General features: G+C 51.6%; 1 protein-coding gene across 3 annotated transcripts in view; it reads left to right on the forward strand.

The window, feature by feature from the left end:
* ADCY8 (adenylate cyclase 8) overlaps positions 1 to 21996 on the forward strand; it is a 224807-nt gene extending 202811 nt beyond the window's left edge. For all 3 annotated transcript variants that reach the window (XM_045453661.1, XM_045453662.1, XM_045453663.1), the window contains 5 exons: positions 2456 to 2614; positions 10910 to 11056; positions 17359 to 17451; positions 18557 to 18671; positions 21438 to 21996. In XM_045453661.1, coding sequence (XP_045309617.1) covers positions 2456 to 2614; positions 10910 to 11056; positions 17359 to 17451; positions 18557 to 18671; positions 21438 to 21925 — 1002 coding nt within the window. In that variant the 3' untranslated portion in view covers positions 21926 to 21996. The remainder of the gene's footprint in view (positions 1 to 2455; positions 2615 to 10909; positions 11057 to 17358; positions 17452 to 18556; positions 18672 to 21437) is intronic.
* Positions 21997 to 22840: the final 844 nt, after the last annotated feature.

The following is a 22840-nucleotide window of genomic DNA, read 5'->3' on the forward strand; positions in this document are numbered from 1 at the left end:
CCTGCCTCAGATTCTGTGTCTCCTTCCCTCTCTTCCTCTCTCTTCCTCCCTTTCTCTCTCTCTCTCTCAAAAATAAACATTAAATTTTTTTTTAAAAAAAGCTCATTTGTCACATCTTTGACACATGGGAACCTAGTCACATAAGGCCCAGAGTCTCCGGGGGTCTACCTACTTTCTGATCTGAAAGATGTTCCAGGCTTGCACATTTTCTGCCCTAAACTTTAGCCATTTCTGCCAAGAGTGCAAGGTCATTTTTGTAGGAATCGATATTTGGAAACCACGACAGGAAGGCCCATTGCTCTAGATTTTCATTATTTCTAGGCTTTTTTTTTTCCCAGTGTGCTTATACATGTAGGTTCATTTGTTTGACTGTTTGTTTGTTTGTTTGTTTATTCTTACGGAGTCTTTTTAAACATCTCTTTCGTTTTATAATTAAGTAAAATGTTTCCATGATTCAACAACGGCCAGGTTTATGAAAAAGGATATAATTTTAAAACTTTAAATTCGTTCCTTATTTCTCACTCTACTCCCTCCCTTTCTCATCTCATTGATAATGAGTTTTCGTATTTTATTTTTGATTCCTCAATTTTCCCATAAATAAAAAAAAATATGTGTGTGTGTGTGTGTGTGTGTGTGAAGTAGATGCTCCCATTTTTAGATCAATGGTGACATACTATACACGCTTTTCTCCATGTTGGAGACTAATCCATCAGAGTATAGAGAAACAGTCTTCCTTTTTTTTTTTATAAGTTTATTTATTTATTGAGAGAGACAGCAGGAGTCGGGGAGGGGCAGAGAGAGTGGGAGAGACAGAATTCCAAGCAGGCTCCATGCCATCAGCACAGAATCCAATGCGGGGCTCAAACTCAGGGACTGTGAGATCATGACCTGAGCTGAGATCAAGAGTCAGACGCTTAGGGGCGCCTGGGTGGCGCAGTCGGTTAAGCGTCCGACTTCAGCCAGGTCACGATCTCGCGGTCCGGGAGTTTGAGCCCCGCGTCAGGCTCTGGGCTGATGGCTCAGAGCCTGGAGCCTGTTTCCGATTCTGTGTCTCCCTCTCTCTCTGCCGTTCATGCTCTGTCTCTCTCTGTCCCAAAAATAAATAAACGTTGAAAAAAAAAAAAATTAAAAAAAAAAAAAAAAAAGAGTCAGACGCTTAACCGACTGAGCCACCTGGGTGCCCCAGTCTTCCCTTTTTTTTTTCATAGCCGTATACAAAAGTTTATTCAAGCAACAAAATGAGCACTTGGGTTGTTTCCAGCGTTTTTCTGTTACAAATTCTGCTGAAAGAATAATCTTGTGCCTCTGTCTTTCCATATTTTTACCATCCACTGAGACTTTCACGTAAGACAAAGGAAAGAAACTAGCTGGATGTTTCAAGCCCTTGAATTCAGGGCACGTGTTTGACCAGGCATCATAGGGTTCATTTCTACAGTTAGAGACTTGGAAATAAATGGCATCCCCAAAGCTGTGGTAAATACGGTGTGTGAGAGTCTTCCAGAAAAGAAGCTGTCCACCTTCCAGTGCAGGGACACTGAGACAAAAAGGAGCTAATGATGTGCGTTGAGAACCTACTGTGAGCCACACGCCTTCTCTGCAACTTGCTGAATAATTCTGCTGCCAGCCCCGCGTGGTCAGCGGTATTCGTCCCAACTTTAAAGATGAGGAATCCGTGAACGGAGTCACGAGTTCAGGTTACAGTGTTTAAATGTGGCACCGGGACTCTAAGCCAAGCCACCTCTGTGTCCCAGCTCAGTGCGTGATCCTTCCATTGTCACCTCACTCATCCCTTCTCTTGTCTAGTGATGAAGAGCTCAGATGCTGGAGATGGACTCTGGAGTTAGCTCCAATCCGGGCTTCCCCACTAACTTGGGTGCAACTCTGGTCAAGTCCCTCTCAACCCCGTTTGCTTTAACTGACTCATCTGCAGAATGAGGATGGATCCCGATGACCTCGCTGTCGAGGCCGTTGTGTCATGAAAGGAGTGAACAGATGTATGTTGCTCAGAACAATCCCCGGCACATAGGGAAGCCCCATCTAAGTGTTGGCTGGCTGTGTTATCGGAACCGATTCGTGGGGTCAGCAACACTGACAGAGCATCTGTCCTGCACAGGGCATGTTGCTACATGGTGAGGATATCGTTGAGCGGGTACGAGGACCCCTGACCTCCTAGCACCTGCAATCTAGTAGACGACCCAGGCATCCTCAGTAAATCACACAGTCGCAAAGTCACGGGTACCTTAATGGTAGCAAGGGGAGGTGCACAGCCCTGTGGAGTCTGATCACCCTCCGTTCTCTTGGCATTGCAGAATGCCCCTCAGAACCGTTCGGCTCGGGCTCTGTTTTGTGTGTGACGGGTTCCAGAGAAGCCTTCTCCGAGTCCCACGCTGCATCCCTGAGCCCGTACCCCGAGAGCTCACCTGTTTCCCTTCTCTTTCCCTCTCGTGCCCGGCAGCTGGAGTACACGGCCCGCCTGGACTTCCTTTGGCGAGTGCAGGCCAAAGAGGAGATCAACGAGATGAAGGAGCTCAGGGAGCACAATGAGAACATGCTCCGGAACATTCTGCCCAGCCACGTGGCCCGCCACTTCCTGGAGAAAGACCGAGACAACGAGGTGAGCCCGGGCTTGTCCGGCCGCGAGGGAGGGTGGCGGAGGGCACACTGGCCCCGGGCTCTGGGAGAGTTCTGCTGTCCTCACGTCAGCACACGAGAACGGAGACCATGCTACCACCCCCAGAGTGCCAGGCTACCCAGGCTGCCTAGCGCCCTTGAGGTTTGCGCCTGGCCTCCCCGACCTCGGGCGTCTCACCTGTAAGATGGACATAATGAGATCACCATTGCGAGACTGGGTTGAAATTTAAGTTTTACGTACGTCTGTGCACATGTTGATGTGTGTGCATGGAGTGGACCCTCCGGTGTCTCCCTCTCTGGGGGTAAGATGTTACCACTGATGTCACCTGCTGATGCGCTGAAGACGTTTGAGTTTGTGACCCTTGCCTGAGGATAGGACTAGGAGAGATCCCGAGGGTCCATTCCCCATCCAAGTCACCGCAACAAGACCAGCGGAAGAGAAGTAAAGGGGGTTAGTACGCTGCTGCTTGAATAGTCTTGATGAACCTGGGTCCCGGAGACCTCCCGGATGCACGTCAAAGCACCGCCCACCCTCCTCAATCAACAGATGAAGCTCTCTGGCATTGGCTTCAGGCCTGGCTTTCTCCAGGCCGCCTAAGGTCAGGGGCTTTGTCGCAAGAGCTTCTTGACAAAGCCGAGGAAGCAGAGAGAACGCTGATGTGCACCTGCTATGACCACCGGCAGGAGCAGCAAACACGCTGGAGCCCTCGGAGGGAAAACCAGAAGAGAAATGAAAAGAAAGCCGCCTTTCCGTGAAGACAGCGAATCAGTGGGGTGACGGAGGAGCAGGTGGGAGGAGCGAGAATTCACTGGCTGTATCCCGACAGGAAGGAAACCAACCAGAGATGCTGAGACCCCCGGTCAGCAGCTGGGGTCCAGGCCACACCTCCACCGAGCAAAACAAATGACAGGTTTGGGCCTCAATCATATAAGCCGTTTTCAATAAAACGTCGTCACCCTTCTTTGAAGTTTTCAACGTTTAAATAGTTCACCCTTGACCAAGGCTTCAGATTTTACATCGCCTAGAGAACGTTCACGCTGTGGTGACGTACCGTTTCCTGAACACCTGCCGCGGGCCAGGTTCCGATATAGGCAATTGATGTAAATGACCTTCCCTTGTCTTTACACTCTTAAGGGGAGAGTCCGTCACCCTGCGTTAGCAACGAAGAAACTGGGGCTCAGTGAGGTCATGCCCTGCCTCATCTTTTGGAAGCAAAGCCATGACTCAAATCCAACCCCTGGGATTTCTTCCCTCTGTGCTGCGCTGCCCCAGCCGTGGGGCAGCCCATGCTGTCTCTGGGGGGTTGGCACAACTATGGGGTGTGTGTGTGTGTGTGTGTGTGTGTGACACAGGCAGGACTTCTGTGACCTGCAGGAACTGCCAGTATCTTGTTATTGTGGGACGTAATGTTAGCTTCTCTTCTTGCTGCAAATTTGAACTACGATACAGACTTCTGAAAAGCTGATTGGCGTTTGGACGTGCGTTTGGGTTCCAGCTTTCACGAGGCTGCCGCAGGGCTCCCGGGTGTGAGTGGTGAAGAAGATAATGATTATCCCCATTTCGCAGATGAAGAAACTGAGGCTCGCTCAGAGCTAGTGAGTAGCAAGCTTGAATTCACCCCCAGGCCTGTGTAACTTCAAAGCTAAATCTGGTGTTTTGTCCCAAGTTGTTTCTAGGGCATGAGTGGGAGAGAAGGAGCGGCAGTGACAAGCAGGGACTCAAACCAACCGGCCACAGGGCCGTGGACAGAGCCTTGCCCCCGGGAACGTCCGGTCTAGTCGGTGCCGGCTCTGTCCCCCCACAGAGGTTCTGGCAGCCTCAGCAGAGGCTGGACTCTGCTGGACTTTGACGTAGGACAGTGCTCACCTCCCCAGGGCGGGGACTTTGTCACAGATGAGGCCACCTGGGCTGGGTCCTCAGTGCCAGGCAGGCTACTGCGGGGTCCCGGGAAACCCACCCGCTCGTTGCAGCTCGCTGCTGAAAGGACACTAGCAAGAGCGGGTGTCTCAGACGCTGGGAAGTCCGTACCACACGAACTCCGTCTCTGGCACTCAGCAGCTGTGTGACCTCGGGCAGCTCACCCAACCTCTCTGAGTCCACTTTTTCATCCAATTTTTGAGTTCCTATCTTGCTGACTTTAGCGTGAGAACGAAGCTGAGTGAGAACACATCAAGTGCCCTGCGTAGCCTGGCGCTAGGGGGGGTCAGTGTGGAAGGGCTGTGTGCTTGCCCTCAACGGCCTGACGCTGGACATTCAATCCCAGCTCCTCCTCTCACGACCTCAGTAACTGAGCAAGTGATGAGCCCCTCTGGACCTCACTTCCCTCACCTACAAAGTGACAGTACGTCCCAACTTAATCCAGTTGCTACAAGGCTTGTTCACGTGAGTTCTGATGCATAAAGCGTCTCAACGGTGCTTGGCACGTTTTAGGAGCACACCTACAATTTTTTTCCGTTCCTTCGTGATTCCAGTGCCCCACCCACTCATTCATACCTTCATTTAGCAAGTATTTTTTTAATAAAACTTTTTTAATCCTTATTTTTGGGAGAGAGACAGAGTGCAAGCAGGGGAGGAACAGAGAGAGAGGGAGACACAGAATCGGAAGCAGGCTCCAGGCTCCGAGCCGTCAGCACAGAGCCCGACGCGGGGCTTGAACTCACGAGCCGCAAGTTCATGACCTGAGCCCGACTAAGTTGGACGCTTAACCGACTGAGCCACCCAGGCGCCCCGGCAAGTTATTTATTGAGAGACATCATATGCCAGGTGTCGTTCCAGATCCTGGGGCTCAAACCGTGAGCCAGGATGACGAAGTCCTTGCCGATACGGAGCATGTGTTATAGACATGAACGTGAGTGAATGTATATTCAGAGGTGCCCGGTAGTGGTCACTTCTCCGAGGACGGAAGCAGCTGAGTAAGAGAAGAGAGTTGTGTGAAGGGGGTGGGGTGGCCCTGGAGGGTCTCTCGGAGGTGGTGACGTTTGCACAGAAACCCGAGGACGCTAATAAAGTCACCCGGTCTCAGACATTGTTCCTCCCCTGCAGAGAGGTGGCTTAACTTGGTATAAGAAACTCAGGACCTGGAAGGAGGCAGGCCTAGGTTCCCCCGATAAAGAGCCGGCTGAGTCTTCAGCTTGATATCCAGGCGGAGCAGGGGGTGCGCATGTGCTCAAAATCCTCTAGAAAGCCCAGAGCTGTACCTCAATCCAGAGGAGGGTGGCACAATAATAGCTTTTCTGTATTCATCAATCAGTGCCATTTTCTTGGCGCCCCAGACAGCAAGCAAAAGATGGCATACTCAGAGCAGCTGACTGGGGCGGGTTGAACACTGGGGCTGTCTTTAAAGGTGTAGGCAGGTGGCTGGAGCTTTTCCATGCCCCTCCAACCCCCCACAGCACAAATTCCATCGCTGCTGTTAACCAGCTGTGTGACCTAGGGCGGCTTACCCCACGTCTCTGAGCACATATCCTCATCTGATTAATGGGAGATACTACGGACCTCGCTGAGCTGATGTGGGAATTAAATTGGGTTAGAAGATGTGAAGTGGTCCGTCCAGCCTGGTGCACCATAAGGGTTCAAGGCCACATGGTGCACTTGGAAAGCCCAGGGCCCTGGGTTTGGTTCCTCCTGGCCTCTGTGTTCATCAGAGAGCGTTTGGCAGAGAGGGGTGAGCCTCCCGCCACCCCAGTCCCACCCGTCCAACCTCCAAGAGGATGGCCCGTCAAGATCTGAACTCAAGTCATATGTCGTGAGGTTTACAGAGACCCTCCCCCACACCCCTTCCCACAGCCACCCTGTGTCAAATCAGCCATCCATTCAGAAGGACTTACCGGATCTGGTTTCCAGTTCTGGTGACATTTCCCTTAGGCATTATCCTGATTATTACTGTTTTATTGTGGTGATGGCTACCGTCCTGGTGTTTGCTTACTCACGTTAGCCTTCGTAGCAGCAACAGTGGGGGCTCTGGAGTCCGACTGCCTGGGTGTGAGTTCCAGCTCTGTGTCTTTTTGTTTTTTTTTTAAGTTTATTTTATTTTGAGAGAGAGAGAGAGAGCGCACAAATGGGTAAGGGCAGAGCGAGGGAGTGAGAGAATCCCAAGCAGGCTCCACACCGCCAGCCTGGATCCGGACACGGGGCTCAAACCCACAAACCATGAGATCATGACCTGAGCCGAAATCAAGAGCTGGCCGTTCAACTGACTGAGCCACCCAGGCACCCCTCAACTCTGTGCCTTCACAACCGCGGGTCTTGGATAAGTTACTTAACCTCTAGGTGCCTCAGTTTCCTCACAAACAAACCAGGATCTTAACTCCCATCTACACCCCAGGGAAGTGAGGATTCAGTGAGAGGATGTGTGTGCAGCATTCTGTGTCACGCTTGTCCCACAGTAAAGGCTCAGTAGCTGTAGCTGATATTATTAGCATTATTTGTGTTATATAAGCGATCGGAACATTCTCGTTGGCAGAGGCTGGGAGCTGAATCTAAGAGGAGGCTGGAGGGTGGGAGGGGCTAGGATCCATGAGAATGATTGGTAAGAGCCCCCTGGTGATCGGCCCTTACATCACAGCGGCATTTACATCTCCTAGGGGAAGCGGGAGGCAAGCCAGCCAACTGTGTAACTATGGAAAGGGTTTCAGAGGGCTCTGCTGGGGTCTCCTCTTTTCTGTTTTAAACAGAAAATAGTTAATATGAGTGTTAGGGGCTCAGTTGTGTTTCCCACAATTCCTATGTCGAAGTCTTAAACCCCAGCCCTTCCGGATGCAACTCTATTTAGAGATAGAAATTTTAAAGAGGAGATTAAGTTCACATGAAGCCATTAGGAGGGTCCTGATTCACTGTGACTGCGTCCTTCTAAGAGGAGGAGATTGGGACATAGACACACAGGGAAGGCCGTGTGAGGGCACAGGGAGAAGACGGCATCTACAAGCCAAGGAGAGAGGCCTCAGGAGAAACCGACCCTGACCAGCACCTTGATCTTAGACTTGTAGCCTCCAGAACCGTGGGATGAGAAATGTTTGTTGTTTAAGCCACCCGGTCTGTGGGGCTTTGTTGGAGCAGCCTGAACAAACTAATGTACTAGGTAATAAACACATTTTTTCTTCTCCAAATCACAGCCCTTTGGAGGATGCAGTTCTGTAAGTTCGATTCCTCAGGTTATCTGACCCATCAGGCAGAGTTGGGCTCCTTTTCAGGGATCACTCCGCTGCTCAAGGCCAAGGGGAATGCGGCACCATAGGAAGCTGCGTGCCATTGCTCTGCTCCTGGGCTTCGGTCTGTGGTCCCCGCACCCTGCCCAGCCCAACCCCCTGCAGCCAGGCACTCCCGCCTGTGCTCTTGGGGACAAGGGCCGGCAAAGGCATTCATCCAGGTTCATCCGTGCCTGACTGATCTTGAATCAGGGACACTATCTTTCTCTGGGTCTTCCACTAGAACAATAGCTTGACCCCTCTCTCTCGTTTTCCTTACCTGTAAAGTGGCAGTAAGAATCGGGGATCCTTCACAGGATCATTGCAAGGATGAAATCACTGAACTCCTATGAAAGTGCTTTTTGACGTTTCCTGCCAAGACCAGGGCGGCATTGATTCCAACAATTTAGAATGTTTTATCTTGTACCAGACCCTATAGACGGCACACGCTATAGTCCAGGCATCCAGAAACTATGAACTGGATGATTTGAACGCACTAAGACGAATGGCCTGGGGTCTTTGCCTTGTGCAACTCACACGAAAGGAAGAGACGGACATTAGGTGATAATGTAGACAGCAAGGGATATAGCACGGCGCTCAGCCTCCTGACGCCATCTGTGGGTCTGAGAAGGTTTCCAAAAGACGTGGTATCCACATGGCTAGTGATGGCAGAGGAGAAGAGCTAGCTGGTGAGAGAGGCTAACTGCAGGAAGGAAGGACATATCCCCTTCCCAAGGGTGAGAAGCGCGTTTGTGTCTTTGGCTCTTCCAGAAGCAGACCTTGAGACAAGGATTTGGGTGAAAGTAATTGGCTTGGAGGTGGTCCCAGGAAACCCTGGGAGGCAGGAGAGTGGGAAGGAAGGGAAGAGAAGTGATAAACGAGGCATTAGCAGACTAGTTACCTCTGTAGGGGACTGGAGCTCAATCCCCCTGGGGATTCCAGGAAATGCAGAGAGCATATCTCACAGCTATCTGGCCCAAGGGCTGAAGGAGCTGAGAAGTATAAGCCAACTGCCATCAGTCACTGGTTGAGAGGTGTACTGGGGGCCTGAATTTCCCGGAGCCATCAGCCCGATGCCAATGGGGGCAGAATGCCCTCTAGTGGTCAGAGAAAAGCTCCACGCCAAGAAACACAAGGGCTCATAGCCGGATGGTTGTGAGAGAAGAGGTCAGGACACCTGCAGCATCTTTTGCCATGTGTACCCAAGAATACAATGCTTGGGTGTTTCTGGAATGCGAGGTCTGATGCAGGGAATCACAGGCAATGAAAAGGAAGAGAAAGGTGGAGGTGAGGGCACGAGTATATGAATACACGTCATGCTTTGTGTTTGAGCTTTGTGTTTGAGCTTTGTCCTGAGGGCAGTGTGGCCATCGGAGGGTTTTAAGAATGGAAGAGACATGGCCAATATTCTGTCTTTAAAAGATCACCCTCGGGAGTGGGGATGGGGTGCCTAGGAGGCTCAGCCAATTAAGTGTCCAGCTCAGGTCGTGATTTCATAGTTCATGAGATCAAGCCCTATGTCGGGCTCCAAACTGATCTCGCAGAGCCTGCTTGGGATCCTCTCTCCCTCTCTCTCTATCCCTTCCCACTCATGTGCGTGCACGCTCTCTCTCTCTCTCTCTCTCTCTCAAAATAAATAAACTTAAAAACAAAAGATCACTCTGGCCACGATGTGGAACATGCTTCTGGATAGGACAAAACGAGTCAAGGAGTCTAGTGTGGGCGGGAAAGCCGGTGGGCCTGATGAACAGCAAATGGCAGGAGGGGCAGAAAACAACACTGGAGATAAAGAGAAAGCCAGCAGCACTTAGCAAGCTACTGAATCCAGATGTGATGGAGAGGAAGGGGCCAGGACATCTCCGAGCATCTCTGAGTGTCTCGAACTTTGATGACTCAGCAACACTAGTGCCACCGACTGAGAGAAGGAGGGAGCAGGTTTGGGCGGAGAGAAGATGCATTTGGGTTCAGCATGCAGAGCGTGAGGGGTGTGAGGACAACCCAGCTGGAAGCCAAAGAAGGGGAGCCGACTTGAGGATAAGACTTCAGAGGCTGCCCCACTTGAGTGTTGGAGAAAGATTGAGAGTAAACAAGGTGGCCCAGGTAAGTGTGCAGACTTTGGACCTGGCAGTGGGTCCAGAACGGAGCCACAGCCATCAGCCACGTTTAAGATGGAAGGTGAGCCCAAAAAGGGCCTCTTTGAGGGAGCCAGGCATAATGGCAGCAAGTATGACATCGGTGAAACAAGGAAGGTCGAGACGCGCGGTCTTGGGAGCAGTCACCACACTACCCCGCAGAGGCGTCCTCGAAGACACGAAGCGATATCTGTGGGGCGAGTCTTTCCACTTTGGCTGGCAGTCTGACACGGAGCGAACACCGCAGGGATGGGGACAGGCGGTGGAGAGAACCAGTTTGAGAAGTTTGGACGAGGAGGAAGAGAGACAGGTGGGTGGTCACAGGTGTGTTCGGGCTCCAGGGTGTGTTGTACTTTTCCAAACAGGGGACATTTGCAGGAGAGGGGGGAGGAAGAGGAGGAGGTCGTGGAGGAGAGAAGAAATAAGGAAAAGGATCACTGCGGGAAGAAGTTGCTAAAGGAGTTAGAAGCGAGGGCTGTCGAGACATCAGGTAGAAACGTTGGCTTTCCACAGAAGAAAAATACATCGTCTAGGGTTGAAGCCAAAGGGATGAAAATAAATATGAATGTAGACACGAGTGTAAATACTGGAACAGAGCTGGGTCACTGCCAAGAGCCTCAGTTTCCCGACAGAAGTGAGAGACAAGATCATCTCTTAAAAGGAGTCGTGTGGGGTGTGAAAGTTAGGGACAGTGGTGAGGGTTTGGACTCGCTGCTGAGAACAGAGAAGGAAGCTGGCCAGCAGCAAAGGATGTGCAGTCAGACCTCTGGGCGCAGCCAAGGCTGGAGACTATGAATTGTCAACGGTCCCATCCACATGGTTACTGTTTTGACATGATTGTGCCAGAGCCCCATTCTCTGCACTCTCTGTGGGTGCCAGTGCACGCGTGCATGGGGAACGTCACTGCAGAACCTCACCTCTGATGACCTTCTGGCTTCCCCCCCATGTGTCTCCCCATCCAGGAGCTGTATTCCCAATCTTATGATGCCGTTGGGGTGATGTTCGCCTCCATCCCGGGGTTTGCAGACTTTTACTCTCAGACTGAGATGAATAACCAGGGAGTAGAATGCCTGCGTCTGTTGAATGAGATCATTGCTGACTTCGATGAGGTAAGTCACAGCCTCAGAAGCCTCCAATCACCAGTGGGCACCACTCTTGTAAAAGCATCATGTCCACCGTAGCAATAGCCATTGTTTGCACTTACAGGACTCCAGGCTGTAGTGTAGACACAAACACGTATTATCTAATTTAATTTTCACAAGAGATAAACACCAGGGTTTCTCCATCTGGGGGATCGAGAGCAAAAGCCTCAGTGAGGCTAGGTAATCCAACCCAATGTCAAACAACCATCAAATAACAAAACCAGGACTTGGAGGCCGCTGCTACTCGGGCACTGGCGTCACAGAGACTGGGCAGTGATGGGGACATTTCTCCATCTGCTCAAAGTGCCAGAGATAAAACCATCAGTTAGCATTTTGTCCAAGACCTAAACATAAGCGTACGCATAATCCAGATAGTACTTTGTTCTTTGAGGCTCCATGAGTCTAAAGAACACATCACATGGGAGGAGATACTCTTGCTGTACTAAATTTACATTAATAGGCTTGGCAGGAATGATCCTTCCCCACCCCCTCCCCCAACGCCTGCCATCTTCTAGCTTGAAGTGGGGCACCGTGGTCCATCTGTCTGCCCAGGCCTGAGAAGGGAAGTGATTCATTGAGAAAATGCTGAGGAAGAGACCTTGCAAAGATGTGGGTTCAGCTGAAGTCTAGCCTGCCAGCCTGATGCCCGTGGAAATCCAAAAAAGGGTACAGCAGTGCATTATCAGTAGCCAGACCTCATGGCGTTCTTGAGAATGACGTGGGTGGGGCACCGGGAGCATTGGTGACGTTACCCATTGTGACATCATCACCCTCTCGCTCCACCCCCATGTTCCGTTTAGCTACTGAGCCCCGTGGGTTCCTTTTTGATGGCTCTTTGGTCTGCCCCTTCCTCACTACCATTGCTGCCCTATCCTTGCTTTCCGCCATCTTTCTTGTCCCCTGGATGACAGGGGACATCTTACTTGCCCCCTCCTGTATCTCACCTCAGCAATCACCAAAAGCAAGACTATCTTTTCACATCCCTTTGAAACCTGAAGCCCATCGGTGCCTCCCCTTTTCCAGCGCCTCATAAGGTCACCTGAGGCTTTGCACTTGCTTTGAACTCGCTGGTCCTGTACTTTCTCCAGCTTTACCTCCCACTGCGTGCCACCTGCCCCCCCTCCCCCCCCCGCCACCCAAGCACCATCCAGCTACTCACAAGCGCTTACACCCACCTGGCTGTTCACACACTGCCCTTTGTGCCCAGAAGTTAGGCCATCGTCACTATACCCTGTCCTCTCTCCCTCAACTCCACGGGCAGCAGAACATGTAACACTCCCTGAACAGTCAATTCAGACATCATCTCTACTTGTGACGTCTCTTCTCATCCCCCTTCTTCCCAGCTAAATGTCGTTGCTCTTTTTTCGATGAAAAATGTATACTCTGGAACCTGCCCTCAGAGAGCCTGAAACCCTTCAGTGTGCAAATCTGCCTCCCCCACCAGCCACTTAGTTTGGGGGCAGAGACCCATCTTATTAATATAAATGTTTACCACGTGTTGCCACAAATGCAAAACAAGCTCAAGACATAACACTCAGTTACTTACCCCTCAACAAAACCCACAGGGGGAGAATTATTAGCCTTCGTTTTACAAATAAGCAAAACTGAGGCTGAGAGACAGCAAGAGAGCCCAGGCTTTGCCACCACCAATTGGCCCAGCCAACATTTCCACCCAGGTCCGCCATACTGTTTGGGTTTTTAACCATTAACTGGCATCTCATGGTTCCAGTTTTGCAGCCAAAAAGGCAACAAGGGCCATTTTGGTTGTCCTAGGGATGGGAATGGGGATCAAGATAAATAAGACACGGTCCCTTTTTGCTTCGCATGGCTTCCCAGTCTAGGGAGGGACAAGATGATTGAGTCACCTTTACATGGGAAGTAAGTGTACTCATTCAGAGGGCCTGGCATTGTGGAGAGTAGAGGGTGATTCCATGGTAGCAGTATCTTTATTCCAGCTCTTTTTGACAGGCCATAAGCTCATGGAGATAGGAATTATATTCTTATGTATCCTGTTAAGTCCTCAGGGGCTGGTGCTGTGCGTAGAACATAAGAGATGTTCGTAACAGATGCTTACTAAGTATTTGCTAATGGGATCAACCAATCAATTAATTAATTAATGGGGGACAAAAATCAGCAGACAAATAGCAAGGTGAAGAGAAACTAGGGCAATCCAAAACATATCTTCAAATTAAAAAAAAAGAAGTTCGGGGCGCCTGGGTGGCGCAGTCGGTTGAGCGTCCGACTTCAGCCAGGTCACGATCTTGCGGTCCGTGGGTTCGAGCACCGCGTCGGGCTCTGGGCTGATGGCTCAGAGCCTGGAGCCTGTTTCTGATTCTGTGTCTCCCTCTCTCTCTGCCCCTCCCCCGTTCATGCTCTGTCTCTCTCTGTCCCAAAAATAAATAAACGTTGAGAAAAAGAAATTTTTTTAAAAAAAAGAAGTTAAAATAGCTGTATTAAAAATAATCTGACCAAAGGTTGAGCCATCAGGCTTTGTTTTATTTCAAACGCTGTAGCACCCCCCCATCCCTCCAAAGTGCTCACAAGCAAGTTTTTCAATTGTAATGCGTAAATTTCAACTAAATTTGCATCTCAGTGCCCCAATTTGTAGACCCCAGGAGTCTTAGGAAAAACAGACAGCGCCCCTAGTGGTAGTGGCGTGTTTTTGCAGAGGGAGGTTGGGGGGAGGCTAGGAGAAGGGGGGTGGGGGCGGGATTGGTCCAGGAGCTGGGCTTTAGAGCAGGAGGAGGAGGAGGAGAGGGAGGAGGAGCTGGCAGGGAGGTGAGAGAAGAAAGATAGGAGAGCAGAGCAGAGAAGGAGAAACGGAAAGAAGAGACGGCACAGAGGAGGAGGAAGAGGGAAGAGCATGTGGTCAGCAGGAACATTCTCTGGCTTGCCAACCCCTCGGGCCACCCGCACGTGCCTTCTGTGTCAGGAGAGACCCTCTGCATTCTGCCCTGACGAAGCTCCAGCCAGATGCCCTGGTGCTGACTTTAGTAACAATGCTGCTCCGGCTGATAAAACCACCACGGGAACCTGAGAGCCTGCAAAATTCCCTCCGGGCTCGAGGAAAGCAGAACACCGCACGGAGCACATGCGCCAAGACTGGGTTCAAGACTCCTCACCCCAGGGCCCCTGCTTCCTCGAAGGCTGAAGGGCGCTCCCACGTTTCAGCACTCCGTGCGGACTAGTGAATTAATAAAGGGGCTGATTAGGAACCGCGTTATGCCCCCAGACGCTTTTAGCTCTATGGTGGATCGATTTGCTGCATGGACACTAAATGAAAATAATGAAGCCGCTTGCTGCCTTCTGGTCCACTTCTGAGAGGAGGCAGCATTGCCTGGGCCTGAAATTGGCCCTTGGCCAGGTACTTCCAAAAGCAGAGAGGAAGAGTCCCCCCTCCCCGCAGAAAGCTGGGGAAATGCAGCTGTACGGAGGCAGAAGGACAGAGGTGGGCCACCAAAGACATGCCTTAGATCCCGAACTAACACTTTAACGGCCGAAGGGATGCTGAGACCAAACCTCAGTGTAGTGTCTGAGGGCAAGTGTCAGACATGATCCCAGGCTGAGGACACTCAGCCTTCCCTGGACGCGCTTTGTGCGATCTCAGCCAGGGCAGAAGAGGGGCTTCACTCAATGGCTCAAGAAAGAAAAATAACAAACAAAGGCTGCCTCAGCTGTGAATCAGGCAACACAAACACACACACACGCACGCACACACACACACACACCCCCCAAAGCAAATCTCAAAAGCACCTGCCTGTGTTTCCCTTGTTTCTCTGAAGAATTTCTCTCCAGCTGGAATTGTTCACGTTTTCTTAGCTCCAGAATCATTTTGACAGGATGCCTGTAGCAAGATGCATATGGAAACTCCATCTTCTCTCCTTGGTCTGGCCCACCTGTCTGCCCAGCCCCAGCACGGCATGAGCCCCGAAGGACATCACAGTCTTTAAGGGAGGCAGAGAGTTGGAAAACCAGAAGTTACATTTAGATACCCACCCACGTGGAGGAAGAGGAGGCTAGAACTCAGCCCTGGGAGCCAAGGAGGTTTGAGTTTTGAACCTACCTTTTCTGCGGAGGTAGTGAGACACAGAATCTGGATAGCTTTGAAGATGGGGCTAAGGATTTTCTGAAAGATCAGATGTGGGTTATGATGTTTTTACCCAGAACAATTAAACAGTAGAGATGCCATCAATCAAGGTGGCAGGTGGGTAGAGAGGACCAAGGGTGTAGCTTTGGGAATGGCAGGTTGGCGATGCCTTTGAGGACTGTAATGAGGATGTCACAGCAGTTTTGTGCAGAAGAGTCTGATGGTCAAGGAAGGACACATGCATTTAGGAATCTTGGGCAGAGAGATTGTGTTGACAGCCCACGCACCATGATGACAGGAAAAAAGAAGAGGTCTGAGGCCTGAGCCCCGGGGCCCCCAACACTGTGAGATAAGGAAGATAAGAAGGGACTAGCAAAGGACGCTGAGGAGTTGCCAGTGGTGCGGAAGCAAAGCCATGAGTGGGCAGAAACCACGTGGGAGAGGTGTGGCAATCAACCGGGTAAGATCCAGACAGTGGACCAAGTGAGGCCAGACAATGGGAGGGGTTGTCGGAGGCCTGGACAAGAGCAATGTCAGTGTCAAGGTGGTTCTGGGGGATTTAGAAAATGATGGGGAAGAAGTTGGAGGCAGTGAGTAGAGAGAACTCTGCAAATTTTTACAGCAAAAGGAAGGAGACAGGTGGAAAGAAATGTGGTGTCCCGGAAGACTGTCTCTAAGATGGGAAAAATAACCACAGCCTTCTCCTGACTTCCTTGAACCTACCACGCATCTTCCCCAACCTCCAGTCCTCATTCGTGCCATCCCCTCTGTCCGGATGCCCCTCTCAACCTTTTCCGCGCCCCCCAGCCTCCCAGCACCCAAACCCATGCACCCACCACTAAAAGACCCTTCCTCACTCTTTAGAAGTGAAGCTAGAAGTCACTTGCTCAGGGGAGCCTTCCCAGCCCCTCCAGATTTCATCAAAATGCTCCTCTCTCCCTGTTCCCACATCCTGTATGTTTCCATCCTGTGCTTTAACAGAATTGAGGCAGGGCACGTGTTGTGTGATGGTTTATTTAACACGTCACACACACACACACACACACACACACACACACACACACACACACCCTGCCTGGGCTGTCAGCCCTCAGATGGCTGGGACCTCGTGTCCTATTCACGAGACGTTGCAGAAGCTCAGTGGATAGTTCCTGTATTAGTTTACTACCGCTGCTGTAACAAACCACCGCAAATTTAGTAACTCAAGACAACAGAAATTTACGATGTTACAGTTTGGAGGTCAGAAGCCCAAAATGGATGTCACAGGGTTAAATCAAGGTGTCAGCGCGGCTGTGTTCCTTCTGGAGGCTGTAGGGGAAACTCTGTTTCATTCTGGCTACTAAAGGCCACCTGCATTTCTTGGCTGGTGGCTCCTTCCCCCATCTTTAGAGCCCGTGGTCACCCTGCTGTGACTTCCGCTCCTGCCTGATATCCCATTGTCTTCTCCAACTTTCCCGCCTCCTCCTTTCACTTATGAGGACGTTTGCGATTACTTGGAGCGCACCCAGCTAGTCTAGGGAATCTCCCCACCTCAGGATTGTTAACTTCATCACATCTGCAAAGTCCTTTCTGCTCTGGAAGGTAAGATACCCACGGGTTCCAAGAATTAGGACCTGGACATCTTCTGCAGGCAGTGGAATGGGAAGCCACAGGAAGGTTTTGCACAGAGTGGGGACATGATCTGACTTCCCCCCGAATGGGACACTCTGGCTGCCATGCGGGGGGCGAGGGGGGGTGAGGCGGAGAGCAAACAGGTACATTATTCTGATACAACCACCGGGTGGAAGCCAACAGTGGCTCAGGCCAGGATGCTGACAGACAAGAGTTAAGACTCCAAATCCACGTGGAAGGTGTAGCCAAAATTTGTTGATGCTCTGGGGAACAGCTGGGATTTCTTCTTTGAAGTAATAAAGTAAGCGTTCGTTTCAAAGATTCATCGAAACCGATCTACTCCTTAAAGGGTGTCTGGTCACACCCATCCCGGCACCTGCCACCTGCCGGGTGCTCAGTAAACATGTTGATTGCCCAAATGCATGATCCACAGGGAGAAAGGTAGCGTCCTCAAGGCTGCTAAACCAGGCAGAGGTCATCCTTTGTGTGAGCCGGGAGCGAGTTTCAGGAAGCCCCTGTCTTCTGGAAGAATAAACACCAGAGCTAACGTGGTTGCTTGGATCTATTTCAGCTGCTAGGCGAAGACCGGTTTCAGGACATTGAAAAGATTAAGACCATCGGCAGCACCTACATGGCCGTGTCGGGCCTGTCACCTGAAAAACAGGTAAAGGAACGCCTTGCATTCAGCTGCACCATATGGCAGGGGCCTCACTCTTGTCGGGCCACTGAAGACAGAGAGGCCATCGTCACCAGGCTGCCTGGGGACCGGTAGGGAGGAAATCTGATGAACTGGATATTCTAGTCGTGTGATGTACATTTGCTCCCGAGGGAGTGAGGGTCTACTGGATGCAATGATGCCTCTACGACCCAGAAACCTCTAGGCTCCGTGCTGAACGTCATTGTTGACTTAGTAACTATCTGGGAAGAAAACCATACTAGTAATCGGTTACCTGTGCATGGCACTTGAGAGCAGGGGTCCACAAAGTACATCCTGCCTGTCAAACCTGACCCATCGTCTGTTTCTGTAAATACAATATTATTGGGACACAACCCCCCCCCCACACACACACACACACACACACACACACACACATTACATATATTTTCTCTTCGGCTCCTTTCAAGCTAAAATGGCAGTTCTGAGTATCCATGAGGAAGCCCAAAACGTTTGCTCTCTGGCCCATTACCAAAACTACTTGCCAACCTCTGCTCTGGAGGGGTACCAAGTTCTTTCGCATACACAATCTCATTCAATCCCCGGGAGGTAGGGAGGTAGGCAGGGCAAAGATGCTGATCCCCATCTTATAGGTGAGGAGACGGAGGTTCAGAGAGGCACAGAGGCTTACTCCGCACCCCCTTCGAGGTCCGTGACCAAATGTGGAAGCAAATGTGAAACATCCTTTGAACAGACAGTGTGAGTGCTTGAAAGGAAGTACACGTTTCCTAGATGGAAACACGACACGTGCAAACATAAACACGCGCACGCGCACCAGTGAGCACAGTCAGGAATTCATAGTGTGGCCGCCTGAATACACAAGTGTCGACGTGGGGAAAAGAATCTGATAAGCCACACACATTACACTGAGTTAAGCAAATCTCCTGCCATCCTGTGTTCGGGGACACTGCCGACGGGGGTGTTGGGGGCTCCCACACCCGGCCGTCTTCATCCCAGGGATGCGCAGGTGGGTTAGGACGTAGTGCGGGGCTCCCCTCTGCTGCAGAAAGGTCCACGTTCACCACAGTGAGTTCTCCTCTCACTTGTGCTCCAGCAATGTGAAGACAAGTGGGGACATCTGTGTGCCCTGGCCGACTTCTCCCTCGCCCTGACCGAAAGCATACAGGAGATCAACAAACATTCCTTCAACAATTTCGAACTCCGGATTGGTGAGTAGCAGCTGGAGGTGTGGCCCCTCCCTCCCGCCCCCCCCCCCTCCCCCCAAGCTCCCTGGCCTGGCTCCATCAGACCCCTCCCCCACTCCCTGCCCCATGCCCTGGGCACCCTGGGCCATGGGGAGCTTTCTCCTACAACACGCAGCAGGCTTAGTGTGACCTCGCCAAGGACAGGGATGGGGACAGCGTCAGCTCAGGCCTGTCTAGGCTTCCTCTTGCTCTGGGTGCTGGAAGCCAGGGAAGGCTGCTGGCCTGGGTGCAGACATACACAGCAGGCCCTACACCATAGCCACCTTTCCTCCAGCTCACTTGTGCGGTGCCCCACCCGCACAACACCCTGATGAGGGAGGGAGCTGAGTCATCGCTCATTCACCCTGTCCCATGTCCTTGGTCAGTGTGTTGGTCTCCAGTCCTTCTGGATATGCCTTAAAGCAAAAGCAGGATGGCACTCCCAAAGATGTCAGATACTGTGGTGTGCAGGGACGGCAGAGAGGCTCCTAGCTCCTCACTTGGCCACACAGCTCACCCTTCCTTGCGCTCAGAGACCCCCTCGTGCAGCACAGCAATGCAACAGAAACCACAGCCCGGTGCATAATGACCCTTTATACTTTGTATAACTCGCCAACTTCTTTGGCATCTCTGCTGCTTCTCGAAGGCCCCCCTACAGCATGGTCTGAAAGCCATAAACTCAGGCCCAGAGAAGGGGGGGTGATAGCTTCCGATCACACAGCCAAGTGGACACCCTGGAGGCAGCCCCAGGACTTCCGGACAGACCAGGGACGTTCTGGCTGCCGGGCTGCAGCCTAAGACGGCCTTTGCCACAGTCTTCGTATTTTACATCTCCTCTGGCCTTCATGCCGTTTTACTTAGTTGGCTCTCCCTCACCAGCTTTCAAGAAAAAAACAGTCAAGCAATACCAGTATCTGACTTGTCAGATCTTTGTTCATATATAAAAGCTCTATTTTATGTTTTTGGTCTATGGATGGGATGTTCAAGGCTTGTTCCCGCATCTTCCACTGACCCTACGTGTCCTTGCTGAAATCCTTTGACCACACAACGGAACCAGGACTAAAAACCAGAACTTTAACCCTAAACAAAGGCGGGAGATGTCGCTGGGGTCAGGGCCGACCCTTGGTGTGAAATCTCACAGTGTTGGCATAGATCAGAGGTTAGAAGATTATTTTCCCCATTTCACGGGGCACCTCTGTGCCTGGGGTCAGCTGTGGCCACCTCTGTGAAGTTGGGCCCATCATTCCAACCCTCTGAAGGTCAGTTTCCTCGTGTGCAAGTTGGGCGTGATATTATTACCCCCACCCCTGCCTGCCTCGTAGCAGTAACGAGGGATCAGACGGGGTGACGCCTGTGAGGGGCTCCGCAAGGCGTGGAGGGAGCCCCATCACTGTGATGCCCACACATTCTGTAGGGTCTGCTTCTCTGATTTCTGTTTATTTCGTGTGGGGCGGGGAGGGGTTGTACTTCCCTCCGCCTAGAATGATCTAACCCAGACATCTGCATGGCTTGTCCCACCGCATTCTTCAGATGGCTGCTCAGAAAGGCCCTTCCCTAGCCACTTCCTCCAAAATGCCCCCTCCCACCTCTCTCTTCCTTTAACCTGACCAGGTTTTCGTTCTAGCCTCTATTATTCATTGATATTGTATTACTTGTTTTGATATTTCCTTCTCTCCAGGTGAAGGTAAGCCCCATGAGGGTTGGGGCTCTCGTCTCTTTTCTTTCCCACCCATTGCCCCGGTGCCTGGAATGGTGCTGGTACCTAGAAGGTGTCTAGTCAATTTAGTAGAATACACGAGAAATTCAAAGTCCAATAGAAGGAGACCTACGTGCTCACCAACGTGTTTGGTGAAATGCTATTATTCCTGGCAGAGAAGTCTATGTCGCGTAAAGGAGGAGGCGTCGAAGATGTCTTAAAAGGCATTTGCCAAATAAGACGTGGGGGTTGGGCAGAAATGATAGTCCAAGCAGAAAGAAAGGCAGGGACAAAGGCACAGAGGTGGGCGATGGCCGGCAGGTGAGGGGGGACTCTAGCGGGTCAGTGCGGACACAAAGGTGAAGGAGAGGGTGGCAATGAAGGAGGTTGACAAAGCAGGACGAGCCAGATTCGAGAAGCCCTTGGCTGTGATCCCAAGGGGCCTGGGCTTCATCCTACAGGCAAAAGGGGCCATGGCAGGTGTTGAAGCGGTTGGAACTTGGCCAGATGCGCACCAGCCAGAGCCCTCTTGCTGTGGTGGCAGGCGTGGGGGCTGGTCTGCTGGAGGACAAGGGAGGAGGCAGGGAGGCCCGTGGGGAGGCTTGTGCTACGGACCAAGGGAATGACGCTCAGGTCCTGGACTAAAACAGAGAAGGCAAAGGTCTACCCAGGCTCTCAGAGCACTGCAACAGGGGAGGCTGGAGGAGACCCCAGCGTCCTGACTCGTGGCACACGAGCACGGGCTATGTCAGCGTCCTGGTGAAAATTACCCTAATTTGCTCGGGAGCAGTCCCTGGGAGTCAGGCACCATGCCAAGGCTTTCCTCCTGTTATCTCATTCCATCTTCCTTCTACTCTGCACGTGGGAAAAGTGAGGTCCACCCAGGCTAAGTAACTGACCCAGGCCGCTCACCCAGTGAGTGGCCGAGGAGGGATCTGGGCCCCGCAGTTTATCCACAGAGACCATACCTTCCCCGCTCGCTGTCCCAGGCAGGGGTGCAGCCACCTCAGTGATGTCCCTCTTCTCTTACCTCTCGCTCCTTTGCTCGCTCGCAGGCATCAGTCACGGCTCCGTGGTAGCTGGGGTCATCGGCGCTAAGAAGCCACAATATGACATTTGGGGCAAAACTGTGAACCTGGCGAGCCGAATGGACAGCACAGGGGTCAGCGGCAGGATCCAAGTCCCCGAGGAGACCTATCTCATCCTGAAGGACCAGGGCTTTGCCTTCGACTACCGAGGGGAGATCTACGTGAAGGGCATCAGTGAGCAGGAAGGAAAAATCAAAACGTACTTTCTCCTGGGAAGAGTCCAACCCAACCCGTTCATCCTGCCCCCGAGAAGACTGCCCGGGCAGTACTCACTGGCCGCGGTCGTCCTGGGCCTTGTCCAGTCCCTCAACAGGCAAAGGCAGAAGCAGTTGCTCAATGAGAATATCAACACAGGGATCATCAAGGGCCACTACAACCGGCGGACTTTGCTGACACCCAGTGGGCCAGAGCCCGGGGCCCAGGCTGAGGGCGCTGACAAGTCTGATTTGCCATGAAAGCATTTTCTTTGTGTTTCCTTTTTTTGTATTTCTTTTATATATAAAATAAATATACAAATAAAAAGGTTTAATTTTTTTTAGAACAAGGATGGTTTCATTGGTCTTGGGATACACTAGACTGAAGACAGGATTTGAGCTTCTCCTCAAATCAGAGACATTTATCGATCACCTCGAATGCACGAGGTTCTTTGGGAAGCACAGATAAATAAGACCTGCTCCCTTGACCTTGAAAGGCTCACAACTGAGTATGAAAGAGGGACGTGTAAGCAGACACCCGACACAAGTGCCCCTTATTACTTTTTCATGTTTTATTTATTGGGGAGAGAGAGAGAGAGCGTAAGTGGGAGGGGGCAGAGAGAGGGGGGAACAGGGGATCCAAAGCAGGGTCTACCCAGCCAGGCTGACACCAGCGAGACCACCGTGGGGCTCGAACTCACAAACCGCGCGATCATGATCTGCGCTGAAGTTGGACGCTCAACCGACTGAGCCACCCAGGCGCCCCTGTCGAGCTCTTGTCACGCACAGGACCCGGTGCCAGACCCTTTACGTAATGACCTCACGCGACCCTCACAGTACTGTGTGCATGCCCTCAGCCAGCGTGTGTTGAGCTATGCCTTTACTTTCCTAAGCTCCAGAGAAATCCTGGCAAAAGTCTGGCCCTCGCAGAACTAGCAGTCAGCGTGGGGATAATCCATAACGTTCCTCTAAACCAATACATAAGCAATCTACTTCCAGATAGGGGTAGATGCCGCAGAGAAAATTGGGGAGGACAATTGGGATAGAGAATTGGAGGTCGGGGATGCCGTGTAACTGGGATCTACAAGGAAGGCCTCTTTGAGGACTTCCTGTTGAAGATTAGCCCTAAACAATGAGAACGAAGCACCCTGGGAGGAGAGTGGCCCCATGGGAAGG

Source organism: Leopardus geoffroyi, chromosome C3 (assembly GCF_018350155.1).
Source record: "Leopardus geoffroyi isolate Oge1 chromosome C3, O.geoffroyi_Oge1_pat1.0, whole genome shotgun sequence".
Classification (NCBI taxonomy): domain Eukaryota; kingdom Metazoa; phylum Chordata; class Mammalia; order Carnivora; family Felidae; genus Leopardus; species Leopardus geoffroyi.